The 25,118-nt window shown below is 39.2% G+C and overlaps 2 protein-coding genes across 5 annotated transcripts in view; both read right to left on the bottom strand.

Annotated features, from left to right (window-relative positions):
- Positions 1 to 9,028, bottom strand: part of nsg2 (neuronal vesicle trafficking associated 2) — a 43,870-nt gene extending 34,842 nt beyond the window's left edge. Inside the window, exons 1-2 of one of the 2 annotated variants that reach the window (XM_003446999.5) lie at positions 8,819 to 9,028; positions 8,261 to 8,427 (exon numbers count right to left, since the gene is read on the bottom strand). In XM_003446999.5, coding sequence (XP_003447047.1) covers positions 8,261 to 8,389 — 129 coding nt within the window. In that variant the 5' untranslated portion in view covers positions 8,390 to 8,427; positions 8,819 to 9,028. Of the gene's footprint in view, positions 1 to 8,260; positions 8,431 to 8,818 lie in introns of both variants that reach the window. The other variant, XM_005452589.4, reaches the window with a different exon arrangement.
- A 9,739-nt stretch (positions 9,029 to 18,767) lies between these two features.
- Positions 18,768 to 25,118, bottom strand: part of cpeb4b (cytoplasmic polyadenylation element binding protein 4b) — a 32,357-nt gene continuing 26,006 nt past the window's right edge. For all 3 annotated transcript variants that reach the window (XM_013272439.3, XM_013272437.3, XM_013272438.3), the window contains 6 exons: positions 24,705 to 24,875; positions 24,327 to 24,416; positions 23,851 to 23,969; positions 23,613 to 23,727; positions 22,389 to 22,570; positions 18,768 to 19,405 (listed from right to left, as the gene is read on the bottom strand). In XM_013272439.3, coding sequence (XP_013127893.1) covers positions 19,178 to 19,405; positions 22,389 to 22,570; positions 23,613 to 23,727; positions 23,851 to 23,969; positions 24,327 to 24,416; positions 24,705 to 24,875 — 905 coding nt within the window. In that variant the 3' untranslated portion in view covers positions 18,768 to 19,177. The remainder of the gene's footprint in view (positions 19,406 to 22,388; positions 22,571 to 23,612; positions 23,728 to 23,850; positions 23,970 to 24,326; positions 24,417 to 24,704; positions 24,876 to 25,118) is intronic.

Below are 25,118 nucleotides of genomic sequence, written 5' to 3'. Positions count from 1 at the left end.
TGAGACCTGTTATCACAGTGAATGCTGTTTCGTTTTTCATCCCTAAAAACTGAGCTGTGGGACAGAGTTGGTCTTTGGTGAAGTTTAGCGTGGAAAGCAGCTGTAGATACATTTTTGACACCTTTGATTCTTCGTGATTCCTTGTGATAAAAATAATGAATGAAAACCATTAAAAATAGAGAAGTACATTTGTACAACATGAGTTATAACAGGATGAACTGATGTTAAAATCAAGACGATTAATATTTAATTTACATGACAGCAGACATTCACGTGGGCACATTTTTTATCTTAACTAGTTAAAATAAGATAAATCTGTTATAACGTTACTTTTCTTTTTTACCTGCTGGATTATATATCTTTAAATCTATTTTACTTTTTTTTTTTAAATAATGGTCTTCAACACATAAATACGGGGATCTCTGCAAATCAAATCTGAGTACTTCATACTACAATGCACTTTGTTACTTAAACCTGTCCAAGTCCTGGCTAATGCAAAAATGTATTCAGCGAATCACATGGCAGGAATTCAAGTATATAAGAATTCCAGACATGGTCAAGACGACCTGCTGAAATTTTAACTGAATTAAGGGAAGTAATAGGGAACAAAGGTGATTTAAGTGACTGTAAACATGGCATGGTTGTTGGTGCCTAACAGGCTTGGCTGAGTTTTTCAGAAACTTGTGATTGTTAGGGATTTTCCTACACGACCACCTCGAAGGTTTATGGAGAACGATCCACAAATAGAGAAAAAGTGAGCAGTATTTCTCTGGGTGAAAAAGCCTTATTGACGTCCAAGGTCAACAGAGAATAGCCAGACTACTTCAAGTTAATAAAAAGGCAACAGTAACTCAAATAACCGCTTGTCACAACCATGTAGGGATGTCATCAGAACTGATACTTACAGTACCATTAAGAGCAAAATTCTGTAAATCTGACTGTACTTGTTTTTATTTGGTACTGGAGGTACAGAGGCAGCAGAACATCCAGAACTGGACGGGGCAGCATACAGCTATAAGTGTTGCACTCCATCCTTACTTGCTGAAGAATAACAATTAATTGAGAAAATTTTAGGGCAGGGCTAGCTCAGTAGGTAGAGTTGTTGCCCCATGATCAAAAGGTCGGGGGTTAGAATCCACTGAACAGCTACCCTGAGGTACCCCTGAGCAAGGTACCGTCCCTACCCACTGCTCCCCGGGCGCTGCATTGGTGGCTGCCCACTGCTTCACTGGGTGAATGGGTTAAAAGCAGAGGACTAATTTCCCTACGGGGATTAACACATATGTTTAGGCAGCTAAAAGACCGGCATCCAGATCTGTTCAGAGAATTGAAGGTGAGTGAGTTTCCGTTTAAATTAAAAGTATCCAAAGTGTTATCCTTTTTTTGTCATCCTGAAATGCACGCTGCTAATTTAGATTGACTGCTAACATTGTGAAATCAGCTTTGTTCCATGCAATATTAAATGCTTATAATAACGTGATGTAACTCTAAGATTAGTAGGCTACATAGCAAATATTCTAATATTTCAGTCTGTGTCTTGTCAACAAAATGTAATGTTAAGATTTTAAATAAATGACCCGCCACCATGTTAGTGTTTTTAAAAGAACTTCAAGAAGTCCATTTTTAAGTATCTGGGATAATAATTTTGTTTTGATATCGAATTGGCTGTCCACTAATTCAACTAGTACTGGTACTAACTACTCAATTTCTGGTATTGTGACCCTACAACCCAGATATGCAGAAGAACGTCTATGAACTCACGACACATTGAACCCTGAAGCGGAAGGGCAAGATCACACCAGGTCCTGTTCCTGTCAGCTTAAAACAGAAAACTGAGGCAACAATTCACACAGCCTCATCAAAATTAAACAACAGAAGAATGTAAAAATCATGGCCACCTATGAAAGAAAAGCTTTGCACCATTACCATGACCCAACAATTACTGGAGCTCAATCCTGAAAGTCTCTGTTAGCCTGTCAGAGTGAGTACTGCTGGTCCTCTTATCAGGTAAGTAAGAGCAGTTATTTGCATTCCCCAGCATCTGAGGTAGAAATCAATCTGTGGTTACACAGACAGAATATAAACCAGCAGGGCTTTAAATCCGGAGGGGCAACAGTCCAACCAACCAGCAGCACTGCAGTACTGTTGGATTACACAGTGGAAAGAAAGCATGAGCCCTGAATGGCTGCTACAGTATAAAATAAACACAAAACTGTTGAACATACATGTATTTCATTCATTTAAATACTGAAGATAAACTGACACTGTCTATTATTTTCTATTAGTTTATGATCCTTAGGTATCATTAAGGTATTCATCAACTAACTAGTGTTCAGTCAGAGCAGTACCAGCTGTTCACTCTATAGTGATGGTAAACTGACTGTCACCCTTTTTTATGCATGTTTCCCAATATGTTATGACAGATGATTGACAAAACAATTAATTTCTTCATTTGGGAAATACTCTATATGGAATCTAAATCTAATCATAAACAAAAAAAGATATCTAAATGTTCCCCCGCTCAAGCTCGCTATTCAAACTGTTATGCAAAAAACATAGACTGTGTAGGCTTTGCGTTTCATCTGATCTGGCCTGCAGCCTCTGTGCACATCCAGCCAGATAAACGTGTAAAAAATGTATTTATAATCTGTGGCAATTTGGCAAATTAACATGAGCGATGGTTCATCTGGTTAGGAGGACCAAAGTCGTCATAAGGCATAAGAAATCATCCGCTGATCCATGACTGATTTGACTGCCTGATGGAGGGTTCTCAATACCAGGAATTCCTCCTTAATTTATGAGGGTAAGAACAAAGAACCGTAAAAAGAAAGAACAAGACTTGAAAGCGTCTCTGAAGTAACTGAGGGAAGCGAGAACAATAAAAGAATGAGGATGTGTGTTAAACAGGATGAGAGTGATTGTAAGTCTCTTACTGCCTTTGAAGCAAGTCTTGGTAGCTTAGCTTTGTTCTTAGAGGAATGATAAACAGAAACGATGTGCGTGTCTCTCTCAGTCAGTCCACCTTTTCCCACCCTCGTCTGGTTGTTGTTGTTGGTTTTCTTTCAAACTACCAGAAATCCAATCAAGATATTGGTGACCCAGCAGAGGCCGTGATGCATCTCTGCCCAAATGGAATCAAATCTAATGCTTTTCTAATGCCTCAGCAGGCCTCGGCAGCATTTTCCTCCCATGCGTTGGTGTGCCTGTAAGTGTATGAACTTTACTGTCATAAAGTTACCCCGCCCCTGCAAATATCTGCAAATATCCCAGAGTAACCCTGTAGCTGGCAAGGTCACATACTCATCAGACAGGGATCAGGGGGAAAACAGCTGGACTCGTATTTGTAAAGCCGCTCACAACTGCACCGCTGATGTGGGGTACTAGTCGGGTCACATGACCTACTAAAACCTCGCTTTGGCTTTAAAGGACAAAGAGAACAAAACTGGTCTCAGATCAGATTTTGAGAGACTGATAAAAGCTGATTACCAGTGAACTCTTTCTGGATAGGGCAAGTGGCAAAAACAGCAACCCAATATTCAGTGAGATTATAAAGCCTGTCGCCGCAACAAGTCTACAGTTTCTGATTTAGACAAAGGAATGTTTTCCTACAGATGTAATCAACGTCAAATAACAAAATGATTACCAGTATAGGTCCCTTACTCAAAAAAGGTAATGTATTACACATTCCTGTCATTTTTTTTAACTTTACGCTACTTAATGACTCCCTGAATAATGTAATTCTTTACACTACTTGCTGCATTACTGTGGATTAAGGTCTTTAAATCTTTGTGAATATTTTATTATTAATGAAGTCATTCACATCAACTGCATAAATCTGCAGCACAAATTTACAGCATTTATAGCTCGATGTTTCTGATTTTTCAGATCAAAATAAACTGAATTGACCAATCAGACCACTGCATTTGGGAACATGTGTAGTCATACCTCATGACACCAGTATTGAATTTTCATCCATCTATCCATCTATTTTCTTCTGCTTATTCGCGTGGGCAGCAGCCTAAGCAGAGAAGCCCAGACCTCCCTCTCCCTAGCCACATCCTCCAGCAACACCAAGACCAAGGCACTCCCAGGCCAGCCAAGAGATATATTCTCTCCAGCGTGTCCTGGGTCTACCTCCTCCGAGTGGGACATGCTCAGAACACCTTGTCAGATGCTCAAACCACCTCAACTGGCTCCTTTTGATGTGGAGCAGTAGCGGCTCTAATCTGAGTGCTGGATGGCCGAACTCCACACCCTGTCTCTAAGGGCGAGGCCAGCCACCCTTTGGAGAAAGCTCATTTCCACCACTTGCATCTGCGACCTCGTCCTTTCAGTCACTACCCAAAGCTCGTGACCATAGGTGAAGGTAAGAACGTAGAACGACCGTTAAATCGAGAGCTCCAACGGCAGCCACAGAACCAATCCGTTTGTCAATCTCCTGCTCCCCTTGCTCGTGAACAAGACCCTGAGTTACGTTAGGGTCCACTTGGAGCAGTAACTCGTCCCTGACAGAGAGTCGGCACTCCACCCTTTTCCGGCTGAAGACCATGGCCTCAGACTTGGAGACATGGAAATAGTAAAATAACACAATTTTGCCTCAGACTCATAGCTGGACGTTGCTCGGGGTCAATTAGCTCAATGCGTTTTTTGAGGTCGAATTTCCTTCAGAAGCACAATGTGTTGTATACTTTACACAACAAGTTTGGATCCGAAACATTCAGAATTTTATGTTGCTTTTTTGCAGCGCACTTGGTGTGTTAACAATATAAACTGTAGATTACAGCATGATATGCTGGTACAAATCCCTATCCTAATGAGAACATACACATGGTCTGTCTTTGATTGTTTAACTGTTAAACCAAAGTCAACAACACAACATTGAAAATCAGCCTAAAGAGACTTTTAAATGATTGCTAAAAAAAGGTGGAAATGGATGCTACATGGCTACAAGTCAAACTGCTCATCAGTGCTGTTGTTTATGATCAGGCTCTGGGCTAGACTCCGCATACCCTCAGCTTTAATATCACCTTGGGTTCTTTGCTAGCTTTGTGTTAGCATGCCCTGCACATGCTTGCAAAGAGCCAATGCTGTGTTAGCAGTACAGTTCCGCTGTTTCTGTCCTGGGTGCACCTTAAATTTTACCACCAGCTTACATTTTACCACCGTGCTCTGGTATTTTTGTACAATGAAAATGAAAGTAATTCTCAGACCTATACTCCTCAAAAGTCAAACACTGCTCCACCATTTTCCTCCTCCCTGCTAAACTGAAAACAGCCGATTATAGTGTAGGAGTGCAGGAAGAAAAGGGCGCATTTGACGTATTTGTGTGCAAATAATGAAATAACGTAATGTTATTTAATCAACGTGTGGTACTGAAAAAAATAGCAATGTGATTACTTTGTAATCTATTACAACCAACACTGGTGATAACAATGAGAAACAAGCCGTCTGGTCCTCTGGGCTTTCCAGAGCTGATTAGCATAGATTCAGCTTAATGTTATCAGTCTGACCCACAGTTTGACTGCTTTGGGTCTCATGTGCAAGATTGCTAGCTTTATGCAAATCAGAAACTCCAAAGAAAAGGGACTCCAACTGAATTATAAAGTTGTTGCATAAGAGCTTAAAATATAAACAGATGAATTTTCTAGAGATTTCATCAAATAAGCTTATAATATAGGCTAACGTGCTGTATGTAGAACTTGAATTAAATTAACTGCATTAGCAATCATCAACCCCCCCCCCTGAAATCTGATGTCTAATTAAAGATTTCATTATTTCTTGGCCTCTCTTGCATTCATGCATCATTTACCAGGAGGAAAATTCTCACACTTACAGCTCCAAACAAATGCTAAGATTAAGCAGCAAACTGACCTTTCCAACTCCCACACTGTCCTGACTGTTAACAAATGGATCCACTTGCATTTGCATAGTGATAGATTAAAAGCAACACACACACACACAAAAAAAAAAACTTGCCACGGTTTTGTCTGCTTAGTGTCCGAATGCACAAATGAGCACAAAATAAATGAGCACACGGAGGGGCTGAACTAACAATTTCCCAGTCCTGGGAGCAAGCCGGCAAAATCTGCATCAGCTGTCAGCAGATTTATCCAAAAGCAGCAAGCAACTGCAATCTTTGTGGATGCATCTCCTGAGGCATGTAAAAATTCAAAAAACAAAACCAAACAAAAAAAATAAAATTACATTTAAAAAAAAAATATAGCAAGCCATCCCGTTTGACCTCTTTTCCTCTTAAATGTCAACAGCAATAAGTCACTGGATGGGGACTTATACTCAACTCAGGTTATTCTCTCTGTCAGTCTCCCTTTTCAGGTACTCAACATAAGACCTATTTGTGTAGTCACACAGTACAGTAATACAGCAATGTATGTGCACAGTGTGCGTGAGTGTGTGTGCAAAGGCAGCTTCATCTACAGTACGTTGCAGTGTTGGTGAATCTGCTGGGACTGATTTAATCAGAGTAAAATGACTGACAGCTCTACTAAGAACGTCGTTTCACAAACTGGTGACAGAGACGACCTGTCACTCACGCACACGAGCACGCACGCGCCGCCTTTGTTGTAAGTACGCGCTGCTAGAATTCCCGCAAGCACAACTGTGAATGAAATTGCAAGTGTGTGCGCATGTGTGTGTGTTAGCACAGTGAATGGCAGGTCTCCTGAGTTAACAGGTAAATGAAATGGAAAGCGACTGTGCTTCCCTCAGCAGAATCCGCGCTGTGGGGTTCAGGCTGTGCTATCTATTTCTCTGCGCAGCAGGCCAAACGGGAGCTCGTTTCATCCGGTGGAGTTTTGTGTGTGTACGCTCAAAAATTTAAATCCTTTGTTAACGCATTTTTCAAAAAACGGGGTGATCGTTATATGAAGAACACAACCACAGCTAAACTTCAAATATAAACGCACAGCATAAGCCTCTTAAATTTGCCACATACAGTATAAACTTCCGGAGAAATGACATCTCCCTTAATGGGAATATTCCAGCTATGGAAGCCAGATACTTATTAACATAGTCAGCTGTTATGCAGCAACATTTTCACTCATTTGTCGTCGTATTTCTGGCCATTTCTGGCTGTGTAGCTCCAATATTGACTCTCTCTGAGCTCAGATGTTCTCCAGAGGGAAATATCCAGCTCCTAAATGCTCCACTCTACCACCAGCTAGTTGCTTCATGTCTGTCATTCAGTGATGTGAATAAAGTACATTTGGTTGTTAGAGGCTTTTCACTAAAAACAGCTAAACAGCAACTAAATAGGGGGGATTAATCATGCCATAAAGCTCCTTACAGCTACAGATGAAGCTGATAGCTCTCTGTTGGTTTACCAACTCCAATAAAATACAAAAATATGGCGTTGCAGTCCAAAATTGTGGATTTATTTCACAAAATGTATCTAATTTGATTTGTTTTTACTTCTACAATTCATTGGTCACTTGGTGAGAGGAGAAATATGGATTAATATAGCTGAAAAATGTTCATCCTCACATCCAAACAGCGAAACACGCAATCCACAATAAAGCTTTCATGTGTGCAAAAAGTGACAATGAGCTCGCCTTGCTGCCTAATTCCATTAATTCTTATAATGCGCAATCAGTGCTGCTCTCTCTTCCAACCCGGCACATACACCAATCGGCGCTGCACTGCCACCATGGTAACTGGATTAACGAGCGGCGGCGCAGTTACTATGGGATGTCAAGATGACAAATGACAGTCTGTCTGGCACCAAATCTGTCTCCTAATCTCAGCTGGAAGACAAAGGACATGGCTGGGAGACAGATGAGATGAATGAATGTGTGAATAAATGGAGAAAGAAAACATAATACACACACACACACACATATGGATGGCAAATAAAAGTAAAAATCAATATAATATAAATCAACATGATTTTGAGACATTTAGTGACCCATTGTGAACTACAAATATGAGGTCCTGCAATCCTGGGATAACAGGAGACCACCTCCATCAGGAGTGAAATACTTCCTCACCAGATAAAGGTGAACACTCACATCAACTTTGTATTGATCTGCAGTGATCCTCCCCTCAAGAGGGTGGGGGGACAAGTGGTTTCAAACAATAACAGCAAAATGCCTCCCCCAGCTTAACAGAGATCATATCACTTTGTTTTTCCTTTGCTGTGTTTGTCTGTGTGTGGGAGGATGGCACAGGTCAAAAGCACTGAGGCAATGGCAGCAAAGGCAGATTTGGGAAGAAGATGCACAGAAGCTGGTGGGCAGTCTCTCACCTTGTCAGGTGCTTGGCTCTGGAGGCTGCCAACATCCAGTGGAGTGATGAGGGGCACATTCTGAAAGCCGTCCTCCACGCTCACAGGTTTGGCGCCTTTGTCCTGCAGATTACTCCCCAGTTTCACCATCTTCAGCCTTTAGTATTCCTTTATTTCCCCGAAGCCTGCTTCTGAAAAGAGGAAGTTTTGCACCTTTACAGCCTCTCAAGTCAATGAAAGCTGGCAAACGCAGGTTGATTGATGGGGAAGATTGTTAATGAAACGGTGAATAAAAATGTTGAATTAAGCGGAGTGTAGCTGTGAGGCAGCTTACGCACAAAAAAGTGCTCAAATAATGGTTGAATGATTGATTAGTGAATGATTAGAGTAAAAACAGGAAATCGGAGGGAGGGGAATTTTTTTCGTTTGCATTCCAAACATGTATCTGAGTGAAAACTACCGAAAAACAAGGAGGGGAAAAAAGGAAATATGCATTCTGTCTTCAGCACCTTCTCTCCATCACAACAAAACCATCAGAAAATGAACGAATAACGCGTAAAAAAATAGGCTGATACTTACAGCTGCTCGTCCTTGTCCGCCCGTTTCCTCCGTGCTGCGGCACTGTTTGTGTGGACAGGGAGGGAGCGCAGATGAGGAGCAGGTGAGGCTGGAGGATGCTCTGCGGCGTCGCTGCTGCTGATGCTGCGGGAAAGCTGCGCTGCACCGCCGGAGACAAACTGGATGTCTGGCGGCAGGTTTCCTACCAGCAGGCAGCCCAACCCCCTTAATCCAAACAGCCTCTTCCTCTCCGAGCTGCTAACGCCAAGCCGCTGGAGTTGCCACTAGGGGGATGTTTTGGGTTTTTTCCTCCTTTAAGAGTCTCGTTTGTTTTGCCAAAGTGGAAACTGGACTGTCGTCGCCTTTCAAGTTACCTGGTAAAGTCCGATTTTTCAGCAACATATTTTAGAGCATTTTGGTCACTTTTATTTGTTAAACGAAGTAAAGCGGGTCAGGATCTAGCGTTGTGAATACACAGATCTAACCCGAATAATAAAAGTGGGCTGCTTGGGGCGGATTGATTTTGCTCTCCACCCTGAATATGACATCCCGACCACCTAGAAGTTGCTTAAAATTCTCATTTCCCCAGTTTTAAAACTGACATTTTCCATAAAGAAGCAACATTACCCGCATCACGTGAAGGTAGCATGAAACATGGTTTCTTTGGTCCTACAGCGCCACCTGGCGGTATAACAAGTGACACGCAGCCAGTGTAACAGTTAGCTGATATTTCAGAAGAGGGTGTGTCCGTAATAATTTACCATTATCAGCTGGAGGCTGCACAAGATAGAAACACTACTACTGCTAATACTACTAAAACTAACACTACATCAAAGTAAGTAATGCAAGTAATACTACTAATTTCATTGTACATATACAATAACAATAAAGGGCCATTCTATCCTATTACTACTAAAACTAGCACTACTGTAAATAATCACTGCTTCTATTAATCCTACCAATAAAAATACCAATACTGCTGGAGACAATTGGCAGGATACAAATTCTGAAAATGATGCTATTACTACTAAAACACTACTGTAAGTATTTCTTCTCATCCTGCTGGCAAAAATATCAGTGCTGGTAAGTGCTGCAAAGGTATTGCTATTACTTAATCTTACTTATTACTACTATTACTTACTATTACTATTACTACTAAAACTAGCACTATTGCAAATAATCACTGCTTCTACTAATCCTACCAATGAAAATAATAATATTACTAACAATGCTGCTGGAGACAATTGGAAAGGTACAAATGCTGCAAATAATACAACTAATAATAATAGTATTCAGTATTATTTAATCATTAATATTGTTAATAATAATCATAATCATATTTCACAGGTTTGTGGGGACGTGTAACATGTATGCAGTGTTAACGGGACATTTGGAGCCCAAGAGTTGGTATGTAGGCAGCCATATTTCACAGAGGTGGTGACTTTTTCATGCTTTTTCACCTTCTCCGTGGTTTAACCACCTCCTCTACCCTCCTGCCCAGCAAGCATATTTCCATAGAGGCACAACAGGGGAAACTTTTAATCTTTTACACACTTTTCTGCTTCATTGCTGTGCTTGTAGATCTTCCTGAGGTTATCAAGTCAGCTGACATAAACACCTAACTCCTCCATGGATCAAATATAATATTTTTTATAGCACATCAGATGATTAAAGATGAGCTTCCATTTATTTCCCCACTGTCAAACGTATTGGATAAGTATTTAGAAGTTTAGCTGAGCATGACCATCCTTCATCCTTTTGTGACAGGTGATTACCTGATTATTCAGCAGCTGAACAGAGATATAATCTGATGCCTGTTTCTGTATACTTACTGTAATGTTCCTACTGCGTCCTCTCAGGTTTAGGAAGTAGCTCCTTTATGGTTCTCAGGGATCCGACTAAAATGGGATAATTGACTGTAAGCGAGACACAATACACCTAAAGTGATTTTGCAGACATTTTTTTCAACCATTACATCATCTCCTTTTGTGAGAACCTCAAAGCTGGAGCTCTGTTTGCAGTGGAGAAATATCATCCTCCAGCTGCCCTGTGGTATGAGGTAATACAAATTATTTCTTCATACAATTTCCTGACACAATCTAACAAGCTCCGTTTGTTTGTCCATGGGAATCAGATGATGACTTATTGATTTTTAGCCTATAAGCCGAGCACCAGGATAGTTTAATACTGCAGTGATCTTGTTATATTCATATTACTGGGTGTGGACGAGATATGTTTTATGTTATTCCAAACTTGTCTTCCTGATAACAACGTGTTCTTTCCTCCCCTCACCTGAAAAGGTAGGCTGTATCACACTAACAACTACAGTTAGGTCCATATATATTTGGACATTGACACAAGTTTTGTTTTTTTATCTGCTTATCCAAACATATTCCATTTATGGTTATATAATGGACAGAATGTGTAGTCTCTCAGCTTTCATTTGAGGGTATCCACATTCAAATTGGATAAAGGGGACCAAAAGTAATTGGACAATTAACTCAAAGTCATTATCAGTTATGCAGACAAAAGGCCTGGGGCTGATTTGAGGTGTGGTGCTTGCATTTAGAAGATTTTGTTGTGAAAAGACAACATGTGGTCAAAGGGGTTTTTCCATGCAGGTGAACAAAGCTATCCTTAAGCTATGAAAAAAAAACCATCTGCTACAATAACAGGAGTGGCAAAATCTACTGTTTGGTACATCCAAGGAAAGAAAGCACTGGTGAACTCAGCAACGCAAAAACACTTGGACGTCCATGGAAGACAACAATGGTGGATGATTGCAGTATCATTTCCACAGTGAAGGGAAACCACCTCACAACATCAACCAAGTGAACAATGCTCTCCAGGAGGTATGCGTATCAATATCCAAGTCTACCATGAAGAGAAGACTGAATGAAAGTAAATACAGAGTTCACTGCAACGTACAAGCCACTCATAAGCCTCAAGAATAAAAAGGCTAGATTGGACTTTGCTCAAAAATAAATAAATAAATAAATAAAAACTTCTTAAAAAAAAAAAAAAAAAACCTAGCACAGTTCTGGAAAAAAAGATATTTTGACAGATGAAACCAAAATCAACCTCTACCAGAATGATGGCAAGAAAAAAGTATAGAGAAGCTGTGGAACAGCTCATGATCCAAATAATACCACATCACCTGTGAAGCACGGCAGAGGCAGTGTGATGGCTTGGGTGTGCATGGCTGCCAGTGGCACTGGGACACTACTGTTTGTTGATGATGTGACACAGGACAGAAGCCAAATGAGACAGAGACATACACTCTTTTCAGATCCAGCTAATGCAGTCAAATTGATCGGGTGGCGTTTCATAATACAGATGTATAATGACCCAACACATACGGCAAAGCAACCCAGGAGTTTATTAAAGCAGCAAAATGGAATATTCTTGACTGGCCAAGTCAGTCATCTGACCTTAACCCAGTTGGGTATGCATTTTACTTATTGAAGACTAAACTTTGGACAGAAACGCACACAAACAAACAGCAACTGAAAGCCGCTGCAGTAAAGGCCTGGCAGAGTGTTAAAAAGGAGGAAACCCAGCATCTGCTGATGTCCATGTTCAAGACTTCAGGCTGTCATTGCCAGCAAAGGGCTTTCAACAAAGTATTAGAGATGAACATTTTATTTTTAGTTATTTAATTTGTCCAATTACTTTGAGCCCCTGAAATGAAGGGATTGTGTTAAAAAATGCTTTTGTTCCTCACATTTTTTGTTCAACTCCCTGAATTAAAGCTGAAAGTCTGCATTTCAACTGCATCTGAGTCATTTCATTTAAAATTAATTGTGGTAATGTACAGAACCAAAAGTAGAAAAAGTTGTCTCTGTGCAAATATTTATGGCCTAACTGTATCAAACATCTCTACAAAATTTACATTTCTTTGACCAAAAATCACACTTTACATGGAAAGAGGGCTTCTGTTACAAATCAAAGATGCAGCCAGCTGGTGGTGTTACCGAGCTGTCACGCATGTTCAGAAAACAAAAGAACCAGTCGTGCCTGGGTTATTAGATTGGTATTAATGAACTCACAAAGAAAAAGTGTAGACAGGCTCCTTTTATACTCAAACATGAACTAAAAGGTTGAAAAGTGGAGAAATGTTGACAGGTCATACCAGACGCAGAGAGGTGTGAACAAAATTCCTGATTTCTTTTTTTATATTTTCCACACTTATATGTTTTAGATAATCAAACAAATGTTTAATATTAGACAAAGATCATGGAAGAAAAATGATGATTGCATTCATTAAGGGAACAAAATTATACAAACCTTCCTGCATCATCCTTCAAACTAAAGAAACATAAGAGTAGATGACGAACAAAGTCATTGACATCTATAAGTCTATAAGGGGTTACAAAGGCATTTCTAAGGCTTTTGATCACAAGCAGTCCACAGTGAAAAAGCCATTACCCACAAATGGACAAAACCTGGAACTTTGGTGAACCTTCCCAGGAGTGGCCGACCTACCAAAATTACTCCAGGAGAGCACTATCGGCTCATCCAGGAGATCACTAAGGAGCCGGTACAACATCTAAAGCACTACAGGCCTCACTTTCCTCAGTTAAGGTCAGAGTTCATGATTCAACAATAAGAAAGAGACTGGGCAAAAATGGCCTCCATGGGAGAGTTTGAAATAAATCACTGCTGACCAAAAAGAGCACAAAGGCTCCTCTTGTATAAATAAATATATATATAAAAAACAAAAAAACAAAAACAACAACATCTTCATGATCCTCAAGACTCTGGAGAAAATATTCCATGGACTGATGGGACAAAAGTATAACTTTCACACCAGTTACATCTGGTGTGAAAACCATTTATGCTGGAAAACCCTCCAATGTGTCTGAATTAAAAAAACAAACAAACACTGCAAAAAAGAGTGGACCAAAATTCCTCCACAGTGATGTGAAAGACTCATTACCAGTTACTGAAAGCCATGATTGCAGTTCCTGTTGCCAAGGAAGGCACAACCATCTATTAGGTTTAGGGAGCAATTACTTTATCACACAGAGCCAGGTAGGTTTACAGAACTTTGTTCCCTTAACAAATAAAACCCTGCATGTTGAATTTCTCCGGTTACGTTGTTTAATATAAAAAAAAAATCAAGAAGGAAAAAACTATTCTCTCATTCAGCTCAAAAATTCCATAAAACAACAAATACGACCTTGAGCCATCAGATGACTGTCGTGTGCAGTTTTCTCTAGGAGTGGGAATTCTTGTGAATTGTAGAAGATCAGGCGGACAGCGGATGCCTTCAGCCAGAGAAGGCATCGACATTACTCTTTAATTATTCAACTTTCAGCCAGATTTGAACACCGATTAAGGAGCTGAAGGTTTAAAGCTGTGACAACACAACAGTCATAAATAATCACATCACACACAGGCTTTCATCACAGTTAAGATTTATTTCATTCAACATTTCACATTACAAATATTTAAAAATTATGCATACTGTTATAAATAGTTGGCTGCAAACAATTAAATAACATTAGATTTTTCTTTTTCGTTTCACTAGCACTTCTACAGACCAACTCCTAGAAATATGGACATATCCGTATTACATAACTTAATTAGAAAGGAAAATACAAAAATAGGAACTTATAAAGTGAAATGACAATAAAAATTAAGGTGATATCTTAAGTAAAAAAATGCTATTAATAAATACAACAACCTTCCCATACACAGTTAAAAACTATTGAAATCTTGCCATTAAGTAACATCATTAACAGACAAATATTTAAATATTTATTTTCCTTCAGAAAATGTGAACCATATATTGTGGAGCACAATATAGCAATTAGTAAAAACTAGACACTTTAACATATTAAAAGCTTCACCTCAAAAATATAACAAAAATCTGATCAAAATTATAAAAATCAATTATACATTCCAATTAAAAATATACCAATAAACAGCTAAATACATTGTTGACCTAATAATTACAATGCAATCAATCACAGTAGCTTAAAATAAACAAAATAAGCAAATGAGCACAAAACCTTTAATGTTTTAAAAATAACTTCAATTATTTATATTAGTACAAATAGTTTGATTTCTTTTCTTTTTTACAAACACCAGCATGAAAAGGATTACAATAACAGTAGAAAATGACTGTGAAAAACATATTAACATCTTCTTTAATTAAATGTCTGCAATTAAAAATGGCATTAAAGAATTACATTGCAAAGAGTCTTTATCTGGAAAAAGGTTCAAAAGAAGTATTGCACATAACAACTTGAAGTTAACTTGCAACATTTACCACATTCAAGTCTTTAAGCTCCCCTTTCCTCCAGATAGGTCTATGTAAGATCACCTCGACGGACAGCGGGGATAGGTTCTCAAGTCTTTTTAAACAGTGTTCTCTATATAAAGGATGCTCAAAGTCCTGCACTGCCAAATCAATTCAAAGGTAGGTTTCTTTTATCTCTCTGTCACGTGCATCCTGCAGAGGTCTGCGAATGGGGAAGCGAGGAAATCGACACGTGGGGCGGGAAGACGGGAAGAGGGGAAGAGGGGTGAGGTGAGAGCGGGTTCGGGGTGTCCTTAACTTAATAGTTGAGAAACATTTGGTGCACACCACAACAATTAATTGTAATAGCTAATTCATTGTACTTGTCATTTTCTTTTTCTTTTTTTTTTCGTCATGCATGCTAAGGATTACAATAGGTGCTAGTTGGCAAGTTCAAGAATATATATATATACTTTTTTTTCAAATATTAAAATATCTAAACACCAAACATCCATTCTTGTGATACGAGATTCAGCGTTAAGCGTGAACCAAATTTTGCATTCTCCTTATATAATAAGTTATGCTCCATCTATGGAGAGGAAACCAAGACAGAAGTTACCATTTCCAACTAGTATAGCCATTTTTAGACACATTAACATCAATCCCAAATTATATTTCTTTCTTTCCTTTTTTTTCTCGCCATGCTCTTATTGACCAGATCGACTGGAAAACATCTAGTGTAAGAAAAGCTAAGACCAAGAGAGCGATACTCTTTGGTCTCTCCTCTGCACATCTGAAGTCGCATCAACACAAGTGCGCACTTAGTTGTAAAGATTCCTCAGCACTGAAATGTATAAAAAGCATAATTGAAAATAATATATATTGAAATCACTCAACTTTTTTTGTTTTTCCTAAAATGAACATTTCCATATATGCAGATCTCTCAGTAACAAAAGTACAAAAGCTACCTTTCACAATGTGAAAAATTGAGGTATTGCAAAAAGGAGTTTCCCCATTTGTGAAAAATGTGCCTAAAATGACTGTTGGAAAAAGAAAAAAAAAATATTTAGAAAAGTAGTGCATAATAAATGTTTATATGTGCATGACAAAATAATTTAGCTAGAAAACACTGTACCAAAAATCAGCAGGCCATGTATAAAATAATCTTTTTTTCATCTCATTTAACAGCAAATTCTTCACAAAGTGTTTTAACTTCTAAAATGCTCACCCACCACACCCACAAAACTAATGTCCAGGGTGCAAAACTGGTGCCGACAACACCACGCCGATATGAGGATTCTCACTAGTGTGTGTGTAATAATCAAGTTTCTGTACTAACTCCCTGACATTTAAATGCTCGGCTAATAGGTTACCACTGAGTGACTCAAACAAAGGTAAGGATTAGTTTTACTTTCGCCGTGGGAAGGTATACTTTTTGTGTTACTTTTCCCAAACGCGCAGACCCATTTCAGATAAAAACAACTAGCGCCTAACTGACAGCACACACCTCCATTTTGAGCTATGGAGAGAGTGTGAGGCCTTGTTTATATGTCTCGCAAGCCCTGTTTTGTTCCTCCCCATACTGATGTTCTGATGGTTTTCACGGCACTATCGTTCGTATGCATAACGCATTCTGTAAAGACGATGTTCAAGGCCAATCTTTGGTTCGCTGGAGTCCATCAGGGCTTGACAGTTAAGCAAAACTGGGTAGAAATCACAGATTTAGGAAAACAAAAAAATATATATATATATGCAAAACGTCCTTGAAGAAAATGAAAAAGAAAAACCAAAACTTCCACACAAGTAATAAGCTACAGTATGACCCACTACTGCACAGCCATCTTTGGTTCCCAAAAGCCGCTGGCTACAGTCGACTGGACCTGCAATCTCGTTATGGAGAGCAAACTGCATGTGGGTCACAAGTGTGCAGTAGTAGAGCACACTGCAGAGACTATCTTCATTTATGCTTCAAAAACACTGGATGCTGAGTTGGATTAGCTTGGCAGGAGAAAGGATAGATGGAGGGACCTGGCTGCAAGGGCAGATCCCTCCATGTGATGACGATTCCAAAGTCAGATAAACTTTTAATTGCTTCTTTCATTAAATGTAACTAACTCTTGGATGCAAAGTAAAACTTTTTTTTTTTCCATTAAAGACTTGGGAGAATTGCACAAATGCATTAAAACAAAACTAACACAGACAGGTATTTCCTGTTTGGTGGTAGCCCCATTAAAAACTGCAATACCGTCCTTCAGTGACACGTTGCCTTAACCTCGGTCCTGAAGGACGTGGATTCAAGCCCCGAGCAGGTTTTGATCCACGAATGAGGCCTTCTGTTTGTTAGCTGTAAGCTTAGCAGCAGAGGCCGCAGGCAGACACGAGGAGGGGATCTGGGGCTGAATTTCTCTCTTTACCACTAAGCCTGTCTCTCCTGTAGCCTCCCTTTACCATACATTCCAATAATACACTGTATACTTTACGATGCTCTGTCACTAGCACAACCCTGGGTTTGATTACAAAAATAAGGAGGTGATGAAGCAAGTTGAGTAGAAAACTGTGCCAGTTACATCACACTCTGCCTGTTGTATCACTTCCCTCTGATTATAGTTCTGAGGAAAGGAGAACACCAGAGAGCGACGATGTTTTCTTTCTTGGTTTCTTTTTTCTCTCTCTCTCTCTGTCTCTGTATTCGGCACATTAGCAGCGGAGTTTGAGGTATTAGTTTTTGCATGTCAAAATGGAGATCGAAACCCAAATCGGTGTTGCTAAAATTTTGTTTAGATTTTCAAGTAACATCAAAATGTTTGTATGGTCCAGGAAATCATAACGAGAGGTTCGAACGTTTTTGATCTGGGAGGGGAAAACGAATCCATTTCGTTCTGCAGTGGGCTCTTTCTGCTCGTCAGAGTTAATTAAGATTCAGCTTTGGTAACTACTAAGGGTCTTACATACTGTGTATCTTCAGTACTTAAACTGGAAATAAGTGCACTCTTCTTTAGCAACACCCTTTTTAATTCACATTTGCTCTGGAGCCTCAGCTATCAATAGCAAACTTAAAGTGCCCCTATTATGCCTTTTGGGTTCTTCCATATCCTTTAGTCTGGTAGATATAGAGATATATATATATATATATATATATATATAGATATATATATATAGATATATATATAGATATATATATATATAGATATAGATATAGATATATATATATAGATATAGATATAGATATATATATATATATATATATATATATATATATATATATATATATATATATATATATATATATATATATGTGTATGTATGTCAAAGTGACAAAGGCCATGCTAAATGTTGCTATTCTCTCCCAAAGAAAATACTGCTGTACTGTTTCAAACTGTCAAAGGCTTTTCTTTTGTGACTTATCTATGTCACTAGGGGGGGCCCTTAAAGAGACAGGAGGCAAAACGGAGGGTTTCACACAGAGGGTTAAAGACAGGCACTGCAGCAGTGAACAGTATGACCCAAATCTTGTTTTTGGACTTCACAAAATCAATTTGAGTGAACACCCGCCTCCCTCACATGAAACAGTGAGACTTTAAATATATGCAAATATGCAAAATAGGGGCACTTTAATCCTACCTCTCAGAAATAAATAGCCAATCATATTCTGTTCAAACAGCATTTGCTCTGGAGACTCAATACAAAATCAAATGTAAGAGCTCTGCTACAAAACAAGTCAGCTGAATGTCAAATGACAATTTGTTTCGGGGCCTCTTGTATCAAAATTAAAATTAAATACACTGTTTAGAAAAATATCCCAATTAAAATAGCAGAGTACCATATCACACCTCAAACTTTTCTATATATGTTTTTTTTTTTAGAACTAATAAAAATATTTTAAAAATCAAACATATAAATAAAATCATATTACACATCTTTTTTTTGCTTCCTCGACATATCTGGATATAAATCCAATCTTTCTTTTCCGTCTTTAAATATTAATTTAACAAAAAATTGCAAAAAATGTCGGGTGAAAGTGGAGCAAAAAGGAACCAGCAACAGAAAAGTGCATTTATTTGTACAATGATTTTGCGACTCCTGCACTACCTGCCCTCCTGCTCCTCTGTTGCCTCTCCCTCTCTAATTTCCGCTCAGTTCCAGCGGAAGGAGATGTGACGGGGTCGGTCGCCTCCCTCTTTCACCAGGGGTTTGTGAAACTCGCGGCCGGCGCGCGAATGGATGGCCGCCCAGCAGTACTCGCAGTAGTATTGTAGGCAGGTGACGTTGGCGCAGAAGAACGGCGCAAACTTCCCACCGCAGCGAGTTCCCTGGCACTCATCGCACAGCTGGTCATCCAGCACATATGGCTTCACTTCCACCTGCAAAGAGGTAGACATAAATAAATAAATCCATACATACTACGAGCAGGGTGCAACGTGAGCCACAACAGGTGCTGCTTTTTTATTTAGAGTTGGAATCATTACAGTAAGCAGGAAAGAAAATATTGTTTTTAATACTGTGAATTAATCCAATCAATAATTCACTGCATTTACACCTCTTTGTAACAGCCTTCATTGTTATTCCACACACATGAGTGATGCACAGGGGAGAGTGTATGTCCATAATCCAGCTTACTGTTACTTTGTAATTCCATCTTTCTGATACGAGTCTCACCGTTTACTTTTCCCTTTCCTACTACTGCATCAGGTTGTTTTAAGTTAATGTTAATAAAAATCACAGGTGCCCTACTGCTGTAATTTTTTTCAGCAATTGGTCATTAAAAATATTTCCACAATGGAAAAAAAGGTCTCTTTTTTTGCACTTTTTGAGCATTTCTGAACCACATTTGTTTTTATGATGAGCAATATCAAGTGACACAGAATCAGCCTGGGCTCAAAATTGAACTTTCATTCACTGCAGATGCCACAGACCTCAATTTTGTCCTCAATGGACAGTTTAATTTCATCACAGCTGATTAACAATCTGCTACGATTGGGCTGTTTGCCTTTTCTACCATTTTTATTGGATTTATCTGACAAATAATACGACTTGCTGAGTGGAATAGCCTAAGCTTCAGTTTTGGTGAGGAAGACTGTAGTATCTTCTCAATCCGTTATTTACCAGTGATTAACAGATCTGTGTGTGTGAGTGGCTCCATACTGTGGTGGTTTACACGTTTGCCTGACAGACAAAAAAAAGAAATCTAGAGTTCGAGACTGGGAGGAGACACGAATCCCTGTGGGCTTGTCTCAGGAAGGGCATCACGATCCCTTGTGAATAAGGGAGCAGCTGAAAGTAGTGTTTTTAGGCAGGTGTTTGTATGAGCTTTCCTCCTCCTAACCAAGCTAGTCAGGATTTGCTGTTAACCTAGCACCCCACACAGTGTGCATTCTTTATTCAGTCTATGCTTCAACATACACAAATTAAATTAAAGATGCCCTGATTGACCATCTAGTGACAAGAACTGGACCATTTTTACTGTTTGTGGCCCTGACTGGTAACGAGCAGGCCCAGTCCATGCATGTGCAACATGCACACAGTGGCACATGCAAATAGTTGCAGGTTTACTCAGTGTCACATGCAAACATGTCGTTAGCATGAAAGCTCTTCACTGTGAGTAAATACACAAATTTAGCCAAAGTAAGCCATGAGAACAGGAACCAACACACAAACATTTCTAACAACAAAATTAATGAGAGGCATAAATCATCCTCACCGAGCTGAAAGAAGCTAAGAAAGCCAAAGTGGTAAATGCTAAAGCTATCCAAGCTAGCAGCCTCAGTATGAGCAAAGGATGTAAGCAGTTATGAGGAAAATTATGAAGTCAGATGAAAGCACTTGAGCACTTGACATTTGTTTTGTTGCATAAATGTGTTGCACTTGTTTTTGTTTATAAAAAGCATAGTGAATAAAAAGCTGAAATTCTTCTGTGCATGCTGTCAGTTACAGCTCTTAGAAGTAAAATCGGAATTATCAAAAAATCTGCATTTGCAGGTCACACAGAAAATAATGTGGCCAAGAAAATAGAGAACTCATATAATAATAATAATAATAATAATAATAACAATAATAATAATAATAATATCTTATTCCTGATCAGTATTTAAAAGACTGTTTAAAGCTGTTAATATCGCACTGCCGACTTCACCGTTATTAAAATACTAAAAATGTTCTGCATTTTAAACTTCCTGTTTAGGACCTTTTGGAACACCTCTTACCTCCTTATCTTTCGTGCTCAGTGATGAATGACTGTAGTATTGGGAGGTGAATGTTACCAAGGCAGTCATTACACAAAATGTGCACAACACCACAATTATGCAAATCTTAAAAGACCATACTATTACACCAGTATCTTATCTTACCATGTTACCTCTACTGTACATACATCTGCTGAGTCTCAAGTTATCTTAACTCACCTATTGTCTGTAGAATTTGTGTCATATACAGTCCATTAGCATGCCTGTAGAGATTACTGTAATTCTTCTGCTGCTGACAGCACTGGCTAAGTTACTGACAGTATTCTTATGAGTTAAGGCTAATAAGAAATTTTAATAAATAATAGACTGTGCACCATCTGTAGGGTTCCTGATACTGAAAGAGTGAGGCTCTGGAGTTCATAGCCTTTTTGTAGAGAATATTTTTCAGGTCACAGTAGGAATGGCACTGATAAATGAACTCAATGAAGGCCAAATTCCACTTAGATGCTTCACTTTCAGGGTTTTTGGTATTATGCATGCTGGCTCACTAACACATATGAATGTAAAAAAAAAAGCAGTTGTTAACAAATTTGTACTCTTACTACTGAAACTGGTCAAAATAGCCCTTAACTCCTGACCAAAACAACAGTCAACTCAGTTACACAGTTTGAATTTCAGGCAGTTCCAGAAGTAAAAATCTCAATTATTGCTTCAACAGAAAAGTCGTCATTAGAGCAGTTTTACAGCTTGCAAAGAGCCCAGTTCAACCACACCAACATATATTTCAGCTAAAAACATCCAATCATTTCTGGTGAACCTACATTACTCTGTTACACAAATCACTCTCTGCTCCAGTTACATCACAAACACAGCACGCCTATTATAACTACTCTGCCTGGATAAAGGTTAAAATGGATGTAAAATCTGAAGTTAAATTTAACAGCAGTCATTTATACTCTTCTGTTCATACACTAGATCATTTCAGTATAAAATGGAGTATATTATGACTATATTACTCCAGGAAAAACTGTTAAAACTTTGCATCACCTTTACGCAACTGAAAGAAACACCCCGAGTAAGAGCAGGAAGCAAGCTGAAGAAAGGAGGGGGCTGAGAGGGAAGACAGAAAAACACTGAGCTTTTTTTTTTTCCTCTTTCCACTCACCCGTTTATCGATTTCTCCATGCTGCAGCTGTACAAAGCGAGCACTGATAGCAGCAATGTAGCTCTGCTGATTAGAGAAGGCGACCCGCCCCGCTCCCTTGGGGTACTTCAGCTCGGGGTCTGTGTCGATGCCAGCGTAGCAAACTCCACCGTACAGGCGGTCCATTATCATGGCCAACTCCACTGCAAAGAGGGAGGGTGAGGAAGACGCACACAATTAGATCAACAAAACATTCACAAAAACAAGTTTGATGCACAGATGGAGACGGCACACCGACACAAAGATTGCAGGACACAGAAATCCAGCAATTACCTGTGTGGACACAGAGGTTTACATAAACTCATGCCAGTGTAACCAGAAAACACAAACACATAAGCTGATGAGAACTGTTCATCTGAGAGTTTAAACCATTAACGTGGACGGATTAAAGTCCTGCAGAGTTTCACGGGGTAAATATGAAAGCAGTGCCCTGAATTTACTGACCGTCCTTATGACTGTTTTTCTGTTTTTTTAACAAGCATGCTGTTTGTGGAAACAAAATCCCTGCAAGTGTACATTTCAGCTTTACTTATTACAACATTAAAAAGTCTGAACAGTCCTTTTTAATATGTGGATTTTCTTAAAATGCAAATCTAAACCCAGTTATTACACACGGTCATAAAATATTTAATGCACTGCTGGGCCTAATGTCCTTGTTCCTTTCTAAAACGGCAGCACAGAGGTTTAAGACACAGTTACACAAAGGTGGCATAAACTTGAACACACAGTACATGTGACATTGTTATCAAGGGGAAAAAAATTATTTATTTATTTTTTAACACTGCACAGTGTGCCATAGAGACTACTTCCTGAAATAACCAGTGTTGGTCGGTGTCTCTTTAGCTTCACCCTGTAGCGGGTCTAATTTTATAAGCACAAGCTGATCACATTGTGTCTCACAGAAGGAAGCATTTTGCTTACGGCTGATATTTCAACAGTTGGGAAAGAATAGGAAGTAAGAGAAGACTACTACTTATTGTTCTCATTTGATCGTTTATGCTACAAAAATATTTAGACTACTGAATCAAAGGGAGGGGAAAGAGAGAACTTTTAAAAGGCTTTTGACAAAAAACACTTGAGATACAAAGCATATGCACAGAATATTCCTCAGATGTTTCTATTATAAACACTCATTTGTTGTCAATTCAGCTGGCGGAAAAATACCAGCATAAATTTGAAGGATACCTGCACGGAGCGGGCGAGGAACTCCTCCCACAAAGATGGTTTTCCTTGGGTCAAGAGGTTGAGATCCATCCATCACAAAGTCGCTGTCATTCAGGTTCCACGGGCGGATCTGGACCTGTCACACACAAAACCAACAAGTGGTTTGTTTGTTTTTTAGCTCTAGTGTACTAAGTTTTACTGAGCTCAGTAGAAACACCAATAGATTTAAGAAAATTGGTGTGTGTGTGTTCCCACTGACCGGCTTGTCTTTGATGGTGGGGCTGGACACGCAGAGGTACAGCTTGCCATCCTCCTCGATGCAGGCATCGATCAAAGCCTGCACTGAGCTCTCGTCCTGGAACAGCAGGAAGGCATAGCCTACACAGAACACAAGAGGGTTATTCTCGCTGCTGGGGCCACAGAGTACTGACAGAGGATCGTGCTGGAATTTAGTTTGCTGATTACTGTGAAAGCATGTCTGATCACGACACTCTGCTTTCACAGCAGGAAGGCATAAGCTTTTACAAACATACAAACAATCTGAGCAGAGTTGACAAATTCTTCAGATAACAGCCTGAAGACAAAACCAGATTGCTCAGATGTATAGATATCGATTGTAGCAGATTATCACACACTGCTTTACCCAGGAATACTGAAGTCAGTTGCCAAAAAAACAAACAAACAAAAAAAGCAGCATAGTGTGAACAAGCTGTGAATTTAAGGAATTTAAGATACCTTTGGGAGGAAAATAGGATTTGCTCTCAGCTTTGTGAGGCCAGTCCACAAACAGGTGTCCAAAGCGTCTGAAACTGGCTGTTATCTCATCTGAAATGAAAAAATAATAATAATGCACCCTCATCGTCAGGCCATAGCTTTTTCAAAGAAAACACCAGGGGAGATTTAGAGCAGAAGTCCTGCTCAGATTTCACAGTAAATTACAGGGGGGGTGTACTGTAAGAAGCCCTGTGTGGTTCAGGCATGATTGCTTTATTTAGTTATTTTTAACCTTTTACATTTCCCCTCAAGTTCCCATGTTCTAAGTTTAATTACATAAAAGGCTAAAAGTAATCCAAGAATTAAATCCTCTTGATATTAATTATGTTACTACTGTACCTTCATCTATATCTGGGGGCAGTCCTCCAACAAAGACCTTGCGGGAGTAGCGTTCCACACGCTCTCCGTTCTGGTGCGGAAAGCAGTGTGGGGAACCTAGGCCTGCGAGACCCTGGTCTCCACGTTCATCATCAGGGAAACCATCCTCTATGGGGAAGAGAGAAGAGTGACCTGAGAAAGAAGAAGAAGAAGGTGAAAAAGATTTATCTTTTGAAGAGAAAACTAGACATTTGGGTTTGTTTGTTTTTAAAGAAAACAGTAAATCATGGTAATGGCACTACAATAAAGATGACCGTAAATGAGCACTTTGATTTCATCACTTTGTCTATCTGACCTCAATCCCTACTACTTTAATTTTCTTGATCTAACAACACTAAACAAGAGAATCCCATTAACCTTTATATCTTACTTTAA

The sequence above is a fragment of the Oreochromis niloticus genome, linkage group LG10, assembly GCF_001858045.2.
Source record: "Oreochromis niloticus isolate F11D_XX linkage group LG10, O_niloticus_UMD_NMBU, whole genome shotgun sequence".
Taxonomy (NCBI): Eukaryota; Metazoa; Chordata; class Actinopteri; order Cichliformes; family Cichlidae; genus Oreochromis; species Oreochromis niloticus.
This window is presented reverse-complemented; position numbering and strand designations above follow the sequence as displayed.